Raw genomic sequence first — 17,187 nt, 5'->3', positions numbered from 1 at the left:
GAGGTGTCAGAAGGCAATGGGAATGGCAGCCCAGTGCTGGCACAGTATGGAAAACTGCTCTGGGTCACATTCCAAGTCTTTATGATGGCAAATCAATGCAATTGGGAGCATGTGATATGAATGTTCATGTAACACCCTCCTGGCTCTTATAACCTACAGAAAACATGGCTATCATCATTTGGAAGAGAGAAAATGCTGGTGGCCCATTTCCTGTAGCCATAGAGTTCCTGCTTGGGCTTTCATTTTTCCTGCTTCCACCACAGCACCACATGAGATCTCCTTGGTTTCTGTGCTCCTGATGTGCAAGGCCAAATGGGACAGGTCCTGTACTACCCCAAAGGGCACAGGCAGTCCATGCCCTACCGAGCTTAACACAACTTGCCTGGGAAAAACCTCACAGCTTTCAGGGTCTAAATCATTTGGAAGATTTAGGGCACTGCAGTGTGGGGAAAACTCAGCATGGTGCCATCTTTGAAAGCCTTCACTTTCCCAAGCAGATGAGATTGGAACAGGGAATAGTCCCAGTTTTTACCCCTTCCCCCCATATGCTTCAAAATAAACTTGGCAAAAAGTACCAGCTTTATTTTCTTGGCTCCCATGACCTGCCCCACTAGGGGGCTCTTCACTTACTCTTAAGGCAATGCCATTTGAGAAACAAACATGGATTGCAATGCCCGTGAAGCATCCAAATAAACGCCAATTTTCCAGCATGTGGGCTGAACGTTGCAGCACTCAGACTCTCAGACTAAAAAGGACACTGAGTCCCCTGACCTGCTGAGCACAGTCAGGGCTCTGCACGATCATCATAGGCAAAAAAAGGGACAGAAGAACCCAGATCCTGAAGCCTGACACTGATCAAACAGGGATCAGTATCAAAATCAAAACACTCGCCACCGCAGAAAAACATCGCCACTGTTTGTGTCACCCAGCACAGCACCCCCAAACCAACATTCAAATAGTCAAGAGAGACACTGGCCCCGGGTAAGGGGATACCCAGCACATTTACATCCCTGCACCTGCCCTGTGCCCACAGCAGCGGCACCAAAATCCCCCCCAGCAGCAGCAGCAGCTCTATAAAGCTCCTCCTGCCATCCCTGACACTCCACCAACAGCAGCCACTGACCTGCCTCAGGCTCTGCTGCCACAGCCCCCTTGGCCAGCACAGCTCTGCTCCCCAGCTCGCACCATGGAAGCTTGTCACCCTCCACAGCAATCCAATGGCACTTCCTATGGGGCCATGGCTTTGGCCATCATCACCCTGGAGGTGTTTGCTGGCATGTGGATAAATGCTTTCATCGTTTGTGTGCTTTGCATTGCCTGGGTCAAAAAGAAAACCCTGAACTCCAATGAGAAGATCTTGCTGCTTCTGGGATGCTCCAGGATTTCCTTTTTATGTGATGCATGGCTTTACCACTTCCTGTCAAAAATCTTTCCCAATTTTCTTCATTTTCAAACCATACTTAAAGTCCTTGCATCGTTTGCAACGTCTTTTAATTATTCCAACTTGTGGATCTCAGCCTGTCTTTGTGGTTTCTACTGCATAAAAATTGCCAATTTCAGGAACAGCTTCTTCATCTACTTGAAAGTAAAAGTTGACAGAATGGTGCCCTGGCTCTTGTTGGGGACAGGGATTTTTGCCCTGGCTATGATCATTGTCACCTATGTCCTCGGTGAAACTCTGCAGAAGAACAACATCACTTTAACCAGCCAAGGAAATTTTTGGGAAGTAACTATCAGGAAGGATAAACATCTTTTCCCTTTTCATTTTCTTGCTGGGCTTGTATTTGCTGCCCCATTCATGGTAGTCACCTTTTCTGCTGTTTCCCTTCTCTTTTCTCTCTGGAGACACAAGCGCACAATGCAGACCAACTCCATGAAGGACCTCAGCATGGATGCCCACATCAGAGCCATGAAATCTGTCCTCTCCTTCTTAGTGATGTACAGCATCAACTTTGTATGTTTGATCTTGACAATAATTTATGACACAAAGAAAGAAAATATCATGACACTCCTTATATACATATATTTGTATGCTTTTCCAGGTGTTCATTCCCTTATTCTGATTTTCAGCAATCCCAAGCTGGAAAAAGCACTGCTGAAGTTTCTCTCTGGTGTGAAGGGGGAGTTTTTCATGAAGTAGGAACTGAGAGAAGCTGGAGCCCATGCAAAATGTTTATCTTTTACTGTAGAAAACAAGTAATTTCATTTCGGATGCAGCTCTCCAGGCAGTGTAGATGATACTGACGTTCAGTCTTCAACATCCAAGTTACAACAACTTCATTAGTGTCTTTGAGCTAAATTATTGTGAGCTAAATTTTATTATCATATTGCATTATTATCATATATAGATTCAGCTAAACTTTGAGATACATTTTTGTTATAAACAAAGTCATATAGCCCTGATGGTAGGAACTATGCCAAAGCAAGCCCCTGTGTGGTGAAGGGATTAATTTGGGCATGAGAGTCTGCTGGTGGGGTGATGGATCATGGGGCAGAGCCCCTTTATCTCTACCTGGGCTCAGTGGAAGAGGGAGTGATGCTAATTAAGTATTCAGCCCCTGCCCAGGACTCACAGCCTTTGCAATCAGAACCCTGGGTATCCCTCACCTCCACAGCAGCTGGCTGCCCACCACCATTCACCATGGCAGCAAGGAGGTGTTTTGACTGCAGCCTCCTGTGTTTCTCCCAAAAGTATCAATCTGGCATTTCAAATCCTCCCTGGCAGAGGATGAGACTATCACCCCACTGTGCAGACAGGACAACAGGATTGCTTTGCTCTCCTCCCCAATGCAGGGAACACCTCTTTGTAACAATTTACGCTTTTGATTTTGTCAGATTGCACCGTGGTGAAATTCTGTTCACAGGCCTACCTAGAGGTGAAGTTAACCTTAATGAATTACCCATTGCTCTTCCTTATTTTCTTCTTCTTTCATAAATATTTTTAGAGCTAGTCCAGTGAGTGGATTTATTAGTAGCAATTCCAAATTTGTATTTCTACAATAAAGTGCATTAGTTGTGATTCTGTGACTCTGAAACTTCTTATTGAACATGACAAGATTTACACCTTGAATTTCCCAGAATCAGATATTCAACTGAGCTGCACCCAGCCCTTTCATCTCTGAGGACCTGCAAGGTCTTTATTTTCTTCCAAATTTCTAAACTCTTAATGGAACAGAAAAATGTGCAAGACTGGTATACAGACTGGCTGCAAAAAATGGAATAACAATACTGCCGACCTGCCACAAATGTTTTGGTATTCACAGAATGAAATGGCTGCAATGAATAGGTTTCCCTCTATTTTGGTTTCCCTTTCCTTCTGCTGTGGCATATATTATGAGCTGTATCAGTGCCTGGCAGTGGCTGATAGCTCAGTGTGAACTCACTGAGCCCTGTCACTCACCAGAGGTGGTCACTGAGCCACAAAGAGCGAGGCAGGAACGGCCCCGGGGAGCTCAGGGGGTGCAGAGCCCCTTCCCACTCCAGCCCTGCGTGTCCTCTGCGCCCCACTGCCTGCAAGGACAGGAATGCCTGCTCTGTGGGACTGCTCTCCTGGGCTGCCCTGACCTGGAGATGAGATTGGCTTTTCCCAGTGCACTCTGGCTCAGTTACAGCCCCAGGAAGGTGGGTTTTCTGCAAGTTGCAGCGTGGGATGAAGCCACAGCTTCATCTCACAGTGACGCACAGGCAGAAGTACAGGGTGTCTGGGCCAGGAGCTTCAGCTGGGGCCTGTGGGGTCTCAACTAGGTGAAGTCAGGGCTGTCCCATGCTGGGAAAAGCCAATTCCAGGCACCCTAATGGATCCAACACCAGACATTGCTCATCTCATCAGCAACCATCGTGCTCCTCTCAGAAAACAGAAGTCCTGAAGGACTGCAGGCCACGGGAGAGAGCCGTGCTGGAGCAGGAGAAGAGTGAAGGAGACAACTTTTTATGAACTGACAACATTCCCTGTCTTCCTGTGCTCCTGAGGATAGGAGGCAGCAGAGAATCTCTGAATGAGTTAAATTGAGCCTGAGATTACTGGGGGGTGAAGATCAAATATGCTAGTTTCATGCATGTTCTACATCATCCTACTCTGTTTTCAATAGGCAATAAATTAAACTGATTTTCCCTGTGTCATTTCTGCTTTGTCTGTGAAAATAACTGGGGAGTGATTCCCCAGTCTTCATCTTGAGTCATGAGCAGTTCCATCTTATTTGCCACCCCTGTCCTATTCCAGAGTGAGAGTCAAGGAGTTACTGAGTGGGAGTCTGAGAGCTGCCCAAGCACAACTCACCATGACAGAGAAATGTGAAATAGTTCCAGTGTGGAGGAACACATTCAGTGCAGACAGCTCAGGCAGCAGCTTCAATGGGAGGGAGCTGCAGGTTGTGGGGAAGTGCAGGGAGTCCCAAGCATGTTGCCAAGCCTTGCACAGCACAGGGCACAGGGACCTGCGGCACCAGACAGCTGACTGGACACTTAAGACACTGCAGTCATCATGTGCATAGACAGGAAGGACACAAAATCCCAGGGACCCAATTGTTTGGCTTACCTCCTCAGAGGCACCCAGCTTGAGCTGCTTCTGCGCTACTGTGCCATGATTAAAGTGCTTTAAAGATCCAGAGGCCTGAGACTCCACTATGGGAAACCCAGTGCCAAGCAAGTGAGGAAACCTGGTCTGGCTGAGAGCAGGGTGTGTGTAGGGAGGGGAGTGGGGCAGCTGCCCACGGTGGAGGGGCTTTGGGCCCTGCAGTGACAGTCTCTGGTGCTGGGCCATGACTGTCAGAGGCCTCCTGGGTGGTGAGACAGGAAAGCTTCCTTCACACCAGCATGAACAGAGCAGAACATGATGGGGTCATTTGTTTTACCAGCTCACACTCAGGGGGTCATTTACCTCACACCCAGTGCCAGGTGTGCATTTCACATCTCACCTGCCAAAAGCTTCCTCCCTGCTTCTGAACTGAGAGACACAACCATTTAGGCCAGAGCAACCTCTCAACTACTGGTTCTAGCAGGCTGCCTCACCAAAATACCCAACTCTCCTTAAACAGCAACTGCCCAGAAACAAGCAAACAAATAATTAATGCCACTTTACAACATGCCAATCCACCTTCTGGGGCTAGGAAGCATTTGAATTTGAATTTATATTTCCATAACAAGATCATGACACCTGCCCTGAGGAGATTTCATTTTGTTTTTCAGGATTGTATCCTGAAACAATTGTGGCCTTCTGTGCATTGAAGTCCAGTTATGGATGGAACATGTCCCAGCAGTGAGGACTAAGGAATATTGTGAGAAACACTCCTGAAGAATAGGGCCAAGGGAGGGAGGGGATAGGTTGCTCCATGTGCTGGAGAAAGAATTCCCCTGCAGCCTGTGAAAAGGCCCATGGTGAGGCAAGTGTGCCCTGCAGCCCATGGAGGTCTGTGGTGCAAAGGGGAGACACCTGCAGCCCCAGGAGAGCCCCACAGCACAATCGGGGGGTGGGTGTATCCTGAGGGATGGCAGCGAGGCAGAGGCCACGCTGGAATCAGCTCATGCTGAAGGACTGCAGCCCAATGGAGGGACCATTGCTAGAGCAGGGGAAGAGTGCAAGGACAGAGTGGAGGAGACAACTTGTTAGGAACTGACGGCAACCCCCATTCCCCATCCCTCTGCACTGAAGTAGGGAACCTGGGAAAGAGGCATCAAACTGATCTGGGGAAGAAGGGGACGGAGGCAGCAGGTTCTAATTTTCTCTTTGTTTCTTATCAACCTACAATATTTCCAGTAGTCAATAAATAACCTGATTTTTGTTCTTCTCAAGACTATTGTCGATGACATTACCTGGTGATTGATCTCCCTGTCTTTATCTCAATCCATGAGGTTTTCCATCTTATTTACCACCCCGGCCCCAACTGTAGGTGAGAGTGAAGGGGCAGCTGAGTGGGAATATGACAACGGCACAAGGCCAACCCATCACAGCAGCTGAAACATGAAATATCTCCAGCAAGAACACAGCAAAACCAATGTGAACTGATCATTTCTGTCACCAGCTCAGCTCCAGAGGCAGATCATAAGCAGCTCTGCTGGACACATCTCCCCTATGAAAGGCCCTGAAAGGACAGGAACAGCCACACATCCGTTCTTCCCGTTCTGCTGCTCATGCACTTCATCCTTTTACCTGAAACCACAACAGATTACACAAAAAAGCCCTGGAAGATTCATCTCATTCCCTACATGCAGTGCAACATCCATCCCTCACAACCTCACATGCCACAAGACTCAGCAGGCAAAACCCAGCACCTTGCAGATGACACCACAAAAAACACCACAGCCCCAGTGAACCACGCTGCACATCCATTCTTCCATCCCCACGAAACCCCTGAGAATGTGACAGCCAGCACTGAATCCTGCTCCTGTGCACCAGCCCCACGCAGCTGGCACTGCAGGGGACAGGGTGTCCATCAGCACAGCCACCCTGCACAGCCCATGGGGACAGATGCAGGATGGGCCCAGCCTGGAGAAGCTGACACATCAGAGGTGTCAGAAGGCAATGGGAATGGCAGCCCAGTGCTGGCACAGTATGGAAAACTGCTCTGGGTCACATTCCAAGTCTTTATGATGGCAAATCAATGCAATTGGGAGCATGTGATATGAATGTTCATGTAACACCCTCCTGGCTCTTATAACCTACAGAAAACATGGCTATCATCATTTGGAAGAGAGAAAATGCTGGTGGCTCATTTCCTGTAGCCATAGAGTTCCTGCTTGGGCTTTCATTTTTCCTGCTTCCACCACAGCACCACATGAGATCTCCTTGGTTTCTGTGCTCCTGATGTGCAAGGCCAAATGGGACAGGTCCTGTACTACCCCAAAGGGCACAGGCAGTCCATGCCCTACCGAGCTTAACACAACTTGCCTGGGAAAAACCTCACAGCTTTCAGGGTCTAAATCATTTGGAAGATTTAGGGCACTGCAGTGTGGGGGAAACTCAGCATGGTGCCATCTTTGAAAGCCTTCACTTTCCCAAGCAGATGAGATTGGAACAGGGAATAGTCCCAGTTTTTACCCCTTCCCCCCATATGCTTCAAAATAAACTTGGCAGAAAGTACCAGCTTTATTTTCTTGGCTCCCATGACCTGCCCCACTAGGGGGCTCTTCACTTACTCTTAAGGCAATGCCATTTGAGAAACAAACATGGATTGCAATGCCCGTGAAGCATCAAAATAAACGCCAATTTTCCAGCATGTGGGCTGAACGTTGCAGCACCCAGACTCTCAGACTAAAAAGGACACTGAGTCCCCTGACCTGCTGAGCACAGTCAGGGCTCTGCACGATCATCATAGGCAAAAAAAGGGACAGAAGAACCCAGATCCTGAAGCCTGACACTGATCAAACAGGGATCAGTATCAAAACCAAAACACTCTCCACCACAGAAAAACATCTCCGCTGTTTGTGTCACTCAGCACAGCCCCCCCAAACCAACATTCAAATAGTCAAGAGAGACACTGGCCCCGGGTAAGGGGATACCCAGCACATTTACATCCCTGCACCTGCCCTGTGCCCACAGCAGCGGCACCAAAATCCCCCCCAGCAGCAGCAGCAGCTCTATAAAGCTCCTCTTGCCATCCCTGACACTCCACCAAGAGCAGCCACTGACCTGCCTCAGGCTCTGCTGCCACAGCCCCCTTGGCCAGCACAGCTCTGCTCCCCAGCTCGCACCATGGAAGCTTGTCACCCTCCACAGCAATCCAATGGCACTTCCTATGGGGCCATGGCTTTGGCCATCATCACCCTGGAGGTGTTTGCTGGCACATGGATAAATGCTTTCATCGTTTGTGTGCTTTGCATTGCCTGGGTCAAAAAGAAAACCCTGAACTCCAATGAGAAGATCTTGCTGCTGCTGGGATGCTCCAGGATTTCCTTTTTATGTGATGCATGGCTTTACCACTTTCTGTCAAAAATCTTTCCCAATTTGCTTCATTTTCAAACCATACTTAAAATCCTTGCATCGATTGGAACATCTTTTAATTATTCCAACTTGTGGATCTCAGCCTGTCTTTGTGGTTTCTACTGCATAAAAATTGCCAATTTCAGGAACAGCTTCTTCATCTACCTGAAAGTAAAAATTGACAGAATCGTGCCCTGGCTCTTGTTGGGGTCAGAAATTTTTGCCCTGGCTATAAGCATCATCACCTATGTCCTCGGTGAAACTCTGCAGAAGAACAACATCACTTTGACCGGCCAAGGAAATTTTTGGGAAGCAACTACCAGGAAGGATAAACATCTTTTCTCTTCTCATTTTCTTGCTGGGCTTGTATTAACGGCTTCATTCCTAGTAGTCACCTTTTCTGCTGTTTCCCTTCTCTTTTCTCTCTGGAGACACAAGCGCACGATGCAGACCAACTCCATGAAGGACCTCAGCATGGATGCTCACATCAGAGCCATGAAATCTGTCCTCTCCTTCTTAGTGATGTACAGCATCAACTTTGTATGTTTGACCTTGACAATAATTTATACCACGAAGAAAGAAAATATCATGACACTCCTTATATACATATATTTGTATGCTTTCCCAGGTGTTCATTCCCTTATTCTGATTTTCAGCAATCCCAAGCTGGAAAAAGCACTGCTGAAGTTTCTCTCTGGTGTGAAGGGCGAGTTTTTCATGAAGTAGGAACTGAGAGAAGCTGGAGCCCATGCAAAATGTTGATCTTTTGCTGGAGAAAACAATAATTTCATTTCGGATGCAGCTCTCCAGGCAGTGTAGATGATACTGATGTTCACTCTTCAACATCCAAGTTACAACAACTTCATTTGTGTCTTTTGAGCTAAATTATTGTGAGCTAAATTCTATTATCATATTGCATTATTATCATATTTAGATTCAGCTAACCTTTGAGATACATTTTTGTTATAAACAAAGTCATATAGCCCTGATGGTAGGAACGATGCCAAAGCAAGCCCCTGTGTGGTGAAGGGATTAATTTGGGCATGAGAGTCTGCTGGTGGGGTGATGGATCATTGGACAGATACCCTTTATCTCTACCTGGGCTCAGTGGAAGAGGGAGTGATGCTAATTAAGTGTTCAGCCCCTGCCCAAGACTCACAGCCTTTGCAATCAGAACCCCGGGTATCCCTCACCTCCACAGCAGCTGGCTGCCCACCACCATTCACCATGGCAGCAAGGAGGTGTTTGACTGCAGCCTCACCTGTGTTTCTCCCAAAAGTATCAATCTGGCATTTCAAATCCTCCCTGGCAGAGGATGAGACTATCACCCCACTGTGCAGACAGGACAACAGGATTGCTTTGCTCTCCTCCCCGATGCAGGGAACACCTCTTTGTAATGATTTGTGCTTTTGATTTTGTCAGATTGCACCGTGGTGAAATTCGGTTCATAGGCCTACCTAGAGGTGAAGTTAACCTTAATGAATTACCCATTGCTCTTCCTTATTTTCTTCTTCTTTCCTAAATATTTTTAGAGCTAGTCCAGTGAGTATATTTATTAGTAGCAATTCCAAATTTGTATTTCTACAATAAAGTGCATTAGTTGTGATTCTGTGACTCTGAAAGTTCTTACTGAACATGACAAGACTTACATGTTGAATTTGTCATAATCAGAAATTCAACTGAGCTGCACCCAGGCACTTTCATCTCTGAGGACCTGCAAGGTCTTTATTTTCTTCCAAATTTCTAAACTCTTAATGGAGCAGGAAAATGTGCAAGACTGGAACACAAACCGGCTGCAAAAAATGGAATAACAATACTGCCGACCTGCCACAAATGTTTTGGTATTCACAGAATGAAATGGCTGCAATGAATAGGTTTCCCTCTATTTTGGTTTCCCTTTCCTTCTGCTGTGGCATATATTATGGGCTGTATCAGGGCCTGGCAGTGGCTGATAGCTCAGTGTGAACTCGCTGAGCCCTGTCACTCACCAGAGGTGGTCACTGAGCCACAAAGAGCGAGGCAGGAACGGCCCCGGGGAGCTCAGGGGGTGCAGAGCCCCCTTCCCACTCCAGCCCTGCGCATCCTCTGCGCCCCACTGCCTGCAAGGACAGGAATGCCTGCTCTGTGGGACTGCTCTCCTGGCCTGCCCTGACCTGGAGATGAGATTGGCTTTTCCCAGTGCACTCTGGCTCAGTGAAACACCCAGCGAACAGGCTTTGCCCTCGATTGGGGAAGCAACTTGAGGCATCAGGAGTGGAGGAGACAACTTGCTAAGAGGTGACTGCAGCCCCTATTCAACTTGGCCCTGTGCTGCTGTGGGGGAGTAGTTGGAGGATCTGGGGATGAATTAGGGAAGTTGGCCTCAGATGAATGGGTTGTAGAGGGAGTGGGATCAAGGTTTCCTTTTCTTCCTCATTATTTTCTATATTTAAATGAATTAAATTAATTTTCCTGGTGTCAAAATACATTTTGTCCACGACAGTAAATGGTGAGTGATCCCCCAGCCATTATCTCAAAACATGAGTTTTTCCAGCCTCTTTTTTGCCCCTGCCCTTCCTGCGGGTGCAAGGAAAAAACCAGCTCGGTGGAGTTCTGGCTTCTGCCTGAGGGCAACCCATCACAGCAGCTGAAACATGAAATAGTGGCAGCAAATACAAAACAGAACCTGAATTGGTCACTTCTGCCAGCAGCTCAGCTCCAGAGGCAGATTGTAAGCAGCTCTGCTGGACACATCTCTCCTGTGAAAGGCCCTGAAAGGACAGGAACAGCCACACACTCTGCTGCTGCACTTGATCCTTTAACCTGAAAGCCACAATTGATTACACAAAAAAGCCCTGGAAGATCCATCTCATTCCCTACATGCAGTGCAACATCCATCCCTCACAACCTCACATGCCACAAGACTCAGCAGGCAAAACCCAGCACCCTGCAGATGGCACCACACAAAACACCACAGCCCCAGTGAACCACGCTGCACATCCATTCCTCCATCCCCACGAAACCCCTGAGAATGTGACAGCCAGCACTGAATCCTGCTCCTGTGCACCAGCCCCACGCAGCTGGCACTGCAGGGGACAGGGTGTCCATCAGCACAGCCACCCTGCACAGCCCATGGGGACAGATGCAGGATGGGCCCAGCCTGGAGAAGCTGACACATCAGAGGTGTCAGAAGGCAATGGGAATGGCAGCCCAGTGCTGGCACAGTATGGAAAACTGCTCTGGGTCACATTCCAAGTCTTTATGATGGCAAATCAATGCAATTGGGAGCATGTGATATGAATGTTCATGTAACACTCTCCTGGCTCTTATATCCTACAGAAAACATGGCTATCATCATTTGGAAGAGAGAAAATGCTGGTGGCTCATTTCCTGTAGCCATAGAGTTCCTGCTTGGGCTTTTATTTTTCCTGCTTCCACCACAGCACCAGATGAGATCTCCTTGGTTTCCATGGTCCTGAAATGGTATTTCTTTTCAGGAAGGGAAACAAAATCTTGCGATTTCAATGGGAATCAATTGGGCAAGCTTTGGTCTGTGTCCCTGCACTAAATAGCACATCATGCCTTTTGAAGGCTTTCCCTTTGACCAAGTTTGAATTTTTTTTAAAGTATCTATCATCTTATATATTACAACGGTTCATTTATCATTATATGTTGTGCTATATTTTAAGAGTGCTTTTATCATTATGGTCCAAGGATTCCATAGTTCCTGAATTTTATACCTCATCAATGTTTCTTATAGTCATCTCCTCTAAGCACTGCCTGCTCTTTGTCCTTGCAGCAACCATCAGACTCTTCTGACTTCACTTCCCACCAATCCACTCTTTTAGGCCACTAGCTCTTATTGGCTACAGGTGTTGCCTGTTATCATCCGGCCTACTCCTAATCCTTAGTAATAGGGTCCAGCTGCAACGTTGGGGGCTAAGATTACATTCTACATTACCCATACTGTATCTTCCTACAAGTATCCAGGCCATGTCCCTCATATCTTCTCCTGAAAGTTGTCTTGTGGGGGGATAGAATGTAACAAAATAAAGATAGTGCAGAAGATAATCTCGCCCCTGAGGAGTTGCAGTTGTACTAATCACCAAAGATTAGGAACAGGCCTGCCCTTAATAGGCCACAGCTGTGTCCAATAAGAAGATGAGTGCTACAGAAGAGTGGGTTAGCTGGATGAGAGTTGGAGTTTGTTGGCTGTGCTGTGAAGAAGAAGGAGTCGGTGCTGTGAGGAGCTGTCCAAGAGAAATCACCGAGAAAGTATGAGAGCTTTGCAATAAGACAACATCAGAGTTTGTAAGTACTTCTTTCCTCTTTCTGGGATTTGAATGGATCAATTTTAGCAAGCTTTGGTCCACGTCCCTGCATTTGATGGCATGCTATGACTTTCGATAAAAGTCACTTTGGCCAAGATTGAGTTTTGAATTTTTTTTATAAGCATTCATGCCATGTCTCTCATATCTTCCCATCCAAATTGTGTCTTCCTCCTTGACTTTTTCCCCTGCTTTTGCAACATCTCTGAGCTTAGTTTTGGCCTGTCTTGGTCCTTTGCACTGCACCTGATATAATCCTGGTGCATTTTCTTGCATCACCAAATTTCCCAATTTTTTTTCCTCCTCCAACTGCAATTCCTTTGATGGTATCTCCATTCCAGAGTGTTTGTAAGTCCTTCCTTTCTGTTTTGGCCTTCAGCAGGGATCAGTTTTGGAAAGTTTTGCTACATGTGCCTGCACTTGATGGCATATGGCCTGCCTTTTGATGGCTTTGACCATGGGAAAGATTTTTTAAATTTAAGTACCCATGCCATGTCCCTCATATCTTCCCCTCCAAGTTGAGTCTTCCTCCTTGACTTTTTCCCCTGCTTTTGCAACATCTGTGAGCTTAGTTTTGGCATGTTTTGGTCCTTTGCACTGCACCTGATATATTCCTGGTCCATTTTCTTGTAATTTCTAAATTTCCCAATTTTCTTTTCTTTTCCTTCAGTTTCATTTCCTTTGATGGTACCTCCATTCCAGAGTGTTTGTAAGTCTTTCATTTCTGTTTTAGCCTTCAACAGGGATCAATTTTGGTAAACTTTTGTGCATGTACCTGCACTTGTTGGCATACAGGCCTTTTCATGGCTTTGGATTTTGGTCAAGATTTTTTTTTTTTTTAAAGTATCCATGCCACGTCATTGATATCTTCCCCTCCAAGTTGTCTTCCTCCTTTACTTTTTCCCCTTCTTTTGCAACATCTGTGAGCTTAGTTTTGGCCTGTTTTGGGCCTTTGTGCTGCACCTCATTTTCTCTCAGACCACTTTCTTGTGGTCACTAATCTCCTCATTTTCTTTTTATTTTCCTTCAATTTCATTTCTTTTCAGCATATCTCCTTTTCAGAGTATTTGTAAGTCCTTCTTTTCTCTTTCTGGGATTTGAATGGATCAATTTTGGCAAGTTTTGGTTTGTGTCCCTGTTCTTGATGGCATGCTGTGCCTTTTGATGGCTTTCACTTTGGCCAAAGTTTTTTTTTTTTTTTTTTTTTAAGTATCCATGCCATATCACAAAGCCATGATGGCTCTTTGAAATCCCCTGGTTGTGCTGTCCATGCCACACAATTCACTCAGTTTTGTTTTCTGCAGGACCCTCCCCAGCACTGTCAGGCTGACCAGTCTGTAGTTTCCCAGATCCTCCTCCCAACTCTTCTTGTAAAAGGGCATCACGCTGGCTCACCTCCAGTGACCTGGAGTCTCCGTGGTGAGGCAAGACTGTGGGAAAATGATAGAAAGTGGCTCCGTGGGCTCTTCCACCAGCTCTCTGAATACAATTGGGTGGATGCCATTCAGCACCATAGACTTGTGTCTAAATGGTACAGCAGGTGACTGACCCTTTCCCCTTGGATTATGGGGGCTACATTCTTCTCCCTGTTGTCCAGCTCAGGGGTCTGAGTACCTGCAGAAGAAATGTTCTTACTATTAGAGACTTAAAGAAGTCTTCAAGTACCTCAGTCTCCTTTGTCAGTACATTTCCACCCATACCCATCCAGTAAATGATCCAATAAAAGATTCTTCTTAGCCAGCCTTTTGTTGCTAGTGTATTTATAGAAACATTTTTAAATGTATTTTATGGCAGTAGCCAGATTAAGTTCCAGTTTCTTCCACTTTTCTCTCTGCATAGCCTCAGAACTTTGCTGTAGTCCTCCTGACTTGCCTACCCCTTCTTCCAGATGTCTAAACATTCCTTTTTTTTCTGAGTTCCAGCCAAAGTTCTCTGTTCAGCCAGGCCAGTCTTCTCATCAGGTGTGTCAGGAAGTTATGAGTAAACCATGGCAGTGATTCTCTGCTCCCATGTAGAATGCCAATCAGTGAGGAGCTTTGTGTAGTACTGCTGATTTTTCCTGTTTAACTAACCATGCAGAGGAAGATGAAATCTCAGATTGTCATGTATCAATTTCATTGTGGCATTTAGGTAGATATTTAATACTTAGACATTTTAAGGAGCTGAGTGAAGGTCAGACCATACTGGGGAGAGAAGCTCATGTCTGTATTAATTCAGGAAAATACTGTCACTTAGGACAGGTATCTCAGGAATAACCACTTGCACTGGTGGCATTAAACATGTTTCTGCCAACCCTAGTTGTTGGATGAACTGTGAAGCACACAGATTTTTTGTTTATATGTGTTTAGAGAGCCATACACAGGTGTGTGTCTGCAGAAAAGCTGGCCAGTAGGAGCAGGTAGCTACTGTTCATCCAGTACTGTCTGCTCCCAACCTGGTCTGGAGAGCCCGGAAGGACAAAGATAGCCCTGAAGAGGCAGCAAGAGCATATCCCAGGATACTTTTTCTTTCATGGCAACAGCTACTCAATAGCGGAGTTTAAGAAGGGTGTACCTTTCCATAGCCCCAAAGTGATGGCTGCGGAGTGAAGGATTTAAAATAATTTATTGCTTTCTTCAGGCATAGCTAAAATGTGTGCTGTTTTGGTTTTGTTTTGTTTGTTTTGATTTTATTTTTGTTTTGGTTTGTTTGGGGTTTTTGTTTGCTTTCTGTTTTGGTTTGGTTTTAGTTTGGTTGGGTTTTGGTTTTTCATTTTGTTTTGCTTTTATTTTTTCCCCCGATTGTGTAGATGTTTAAAGATGCAGATACATGTCTAGCTATTGATTTACAGGCATAGTGACCTTTCAAAAAAAATTGTTAAGAGGACATGATCCTGGAAAGCTTTCCTAGGGGATTTTGGTGATCCTCACTCTGCGGAAGTGAAGGGACTCTGCAGAGCACCCAGAGGAAGACAGCGGGCTGTACTTTTATTGTGGGCCTTGCTGTCACCACTCTGTTGGCACTTGTGCAGCTGCAATGGAAATAAATGAAATGCATCCTCTGTTCCCCAATTCCACTTATTCTTGCTATTCTAAATGGCTGCCATAATCTCCAGGGGTGCTGAGAGAAACAAGTAGAGGGGTGTGTTGTAACATGTCAGTGAGCTCCAGCTGCTGGTCAGCAACCTGTCAAATGCTTGTCAGCATGTACACACTCCCTGTCACCTCCAGCAGTAGTAGCTTACACCAGAGCATGCAGGACCAGAGGAAGACCCCACTCAAAAAATGACAGGAATGTTCTGGGGCCTGGGAGTAGCTAAGGTAGGGATGTGAAGAAATTAACTTTCTGAAAGGGTCTGTTCTATGCAGGATTAAAACAGTAACAACAAAAAGCACCTTCCTGGCATCCAAGATGAGCAGGGCAGTTGCATCCCTGAGAGCCGTTAGCATAACAGAGCACCTAGCAAGGTAATTTGAACTGAACAGAATATAAATACAGTATTATGCCAAAAAGTTAAATTTTTGACTTCTGGAAAAGCCTTTTGGAAACCGAAGTAGACAAGAGCACAAGCAATCAAGACCTAGCCTATTCCTAATGATGACAGATTTTTCACTAGAGCCTGTAGAGACAGGACAAGAGGCACTGGTTTTAAAGTGAAAGAGGATAGATTTACATTGGGTATAGGGATTTTTTTTTTTTTAATGTTGAAGGTGGTGAGACAATGAAACAATGTATCCAATTATCTCCCATCCCTGGAAGTCTTCAAGGTCAGGTTGGATGGGGTTTTTAGCAACTTGGTCTGGTGGAAGGTGTCCCTGCCCATGGCAGGGAGTTGGAACTAGATCATTTTTAGAGGTCCTGTCCAGCTCAAATAATTCAGTGATTCTATGACTGCCACCAAAACCAGGCCCTCACTGACAGCAGAAGGTAGAAACAGGCTTTCAGAAGTTTGAAGTGTTAATCCACCAGTGGTATGAGCTAAGGAAAAGAAATGCAGACTTCCTACAGGAGTCCTGTGATGCATGAGACAGCCCTCTGTGGTTTCAGGATTGAAATGGTTGGAGAGGGAACTGTACCCATGTGCTTCAAAATAGAAAGCTTCAGTCACAAGGCGGGGTGATCTCAGAGGAAAACTATGACAGCAGGAAGGTGAGTAGCTGTTCTGCTTGGCTACATTGATCTGTCCTGGATAAGCTTCTCTATTGATCAGACCTTTTTATTGGGGTCAGACACTGCTAAGCAAGTTGCACTTGTTTCTGCAGCCTTTAAATATCATGTGAGCTAAAACTGTGACCCAAAGAAGGGTCAGAATGTGTTCTGGGAGGTGTATGAACAGGCATGTCACTTCCAGTTTTTGTTGGAGGGCATGTAAAGCACACAGAAACTGATCTGGGGATCAACTACTCTGTGTGATGGAGGAACTATGTGTAAGGGCTTCTTCTTGGATACATTGATGAGAGGTGGAAAGGGGAGGCTTGGACAGCTTGAGAAGTGACTGACAAGTTCCCAGGAGGCTGCCCAGATGACTGTGCTGTCCAAGCCACTTCTGCATTAATCACAGGCAAACCCACTTTCATGTTGGATGTCAAGGAATGGACCTGGAATGTGCAGCCTGCCTGCCCTTCACAGACCGATGATCTGATCCAGATAGCTTTGCCTGGTCCCATAAGGGGCAAGCACTGCCAGATTGTGGGTGGAGGAGTCTGTTGTCCCTGGCACAGCCTGCAGCATTACCTGGCAGCTTTGTGTGTCTCACCTGCTGCAGGAGCAGTGCTACACAGCTGCAGAACCTGCTGCATGTAGGCCAACCTGCATTATGGAGCAGGGCATGGGACAGAGAACCCTGTGAAGGAATACTGGGAAATTGTTCCCACAGGAGTTGGACTGGGGTCTGGCAGAAGAGAGCCTGGCATATACTGGCACTCATGAATAGGTTCCGAGTTCTGCTGCCTACAGACTGACAGAGAGGCAGGGTGTATTCCCCAA

At 46.3% G+C, this 17,187-nt stretch overlaps 2 protein-coding genes across 2 annotated transcripts; both read left to right on the top strand.

Annotated features, from left to right (window-relative positions):
• The first annotated feature begins 1,186 nt into the window (after positions 1 to 1,186).
• Positions 1,187 to 2,140, top strand: LOC131081885 (taste receptor type 2 member 9-like). The gene has a single exon (XM_058021269.1). The coding sequence runs from the start codon at positions 1,187 to 1,189 to the stop codon at positions 2,138 to 2,140; it is 954 nt and encodes a 317-aa protein (XP_057877252.1).
• A 5,547-nt stretch (positions 2,141 to 7,687) lies between these two features.
• LOC131081794 (taste receptor type 2 member 9-like) lies at positions 7,688 to 8,641 on the top strand. The gene has a single exon (XM_058021113.1). It carries the CDS (start codon positions 7,688 to 7,690, stop codon positions 8,639 to 8,641), a length of 954 nt encoding a protein of 317 aa, XP_057877096.1.
• The last annotated feature ends 8,546 nt before the right edge of the window (positions 8,642 to 17,187 follow it).

This window comes from Melospiza georgiana, chromosome 3 (genome assembly GCF_028018845.1).
Source record: "Melospiza georgiana isolate bMelGeo1 chromosome 3, bMelGeo1.pri, whole genome shotgun sequence".
NCBI lineage: Eukaryota > Metazoa > Chordata > Aves > Passeriformes > Passerellidae > Melospiza > Melospiza georgiana.
This window is presented reverse-complemented; position numbering and strand designations above follow the sequence as displayed.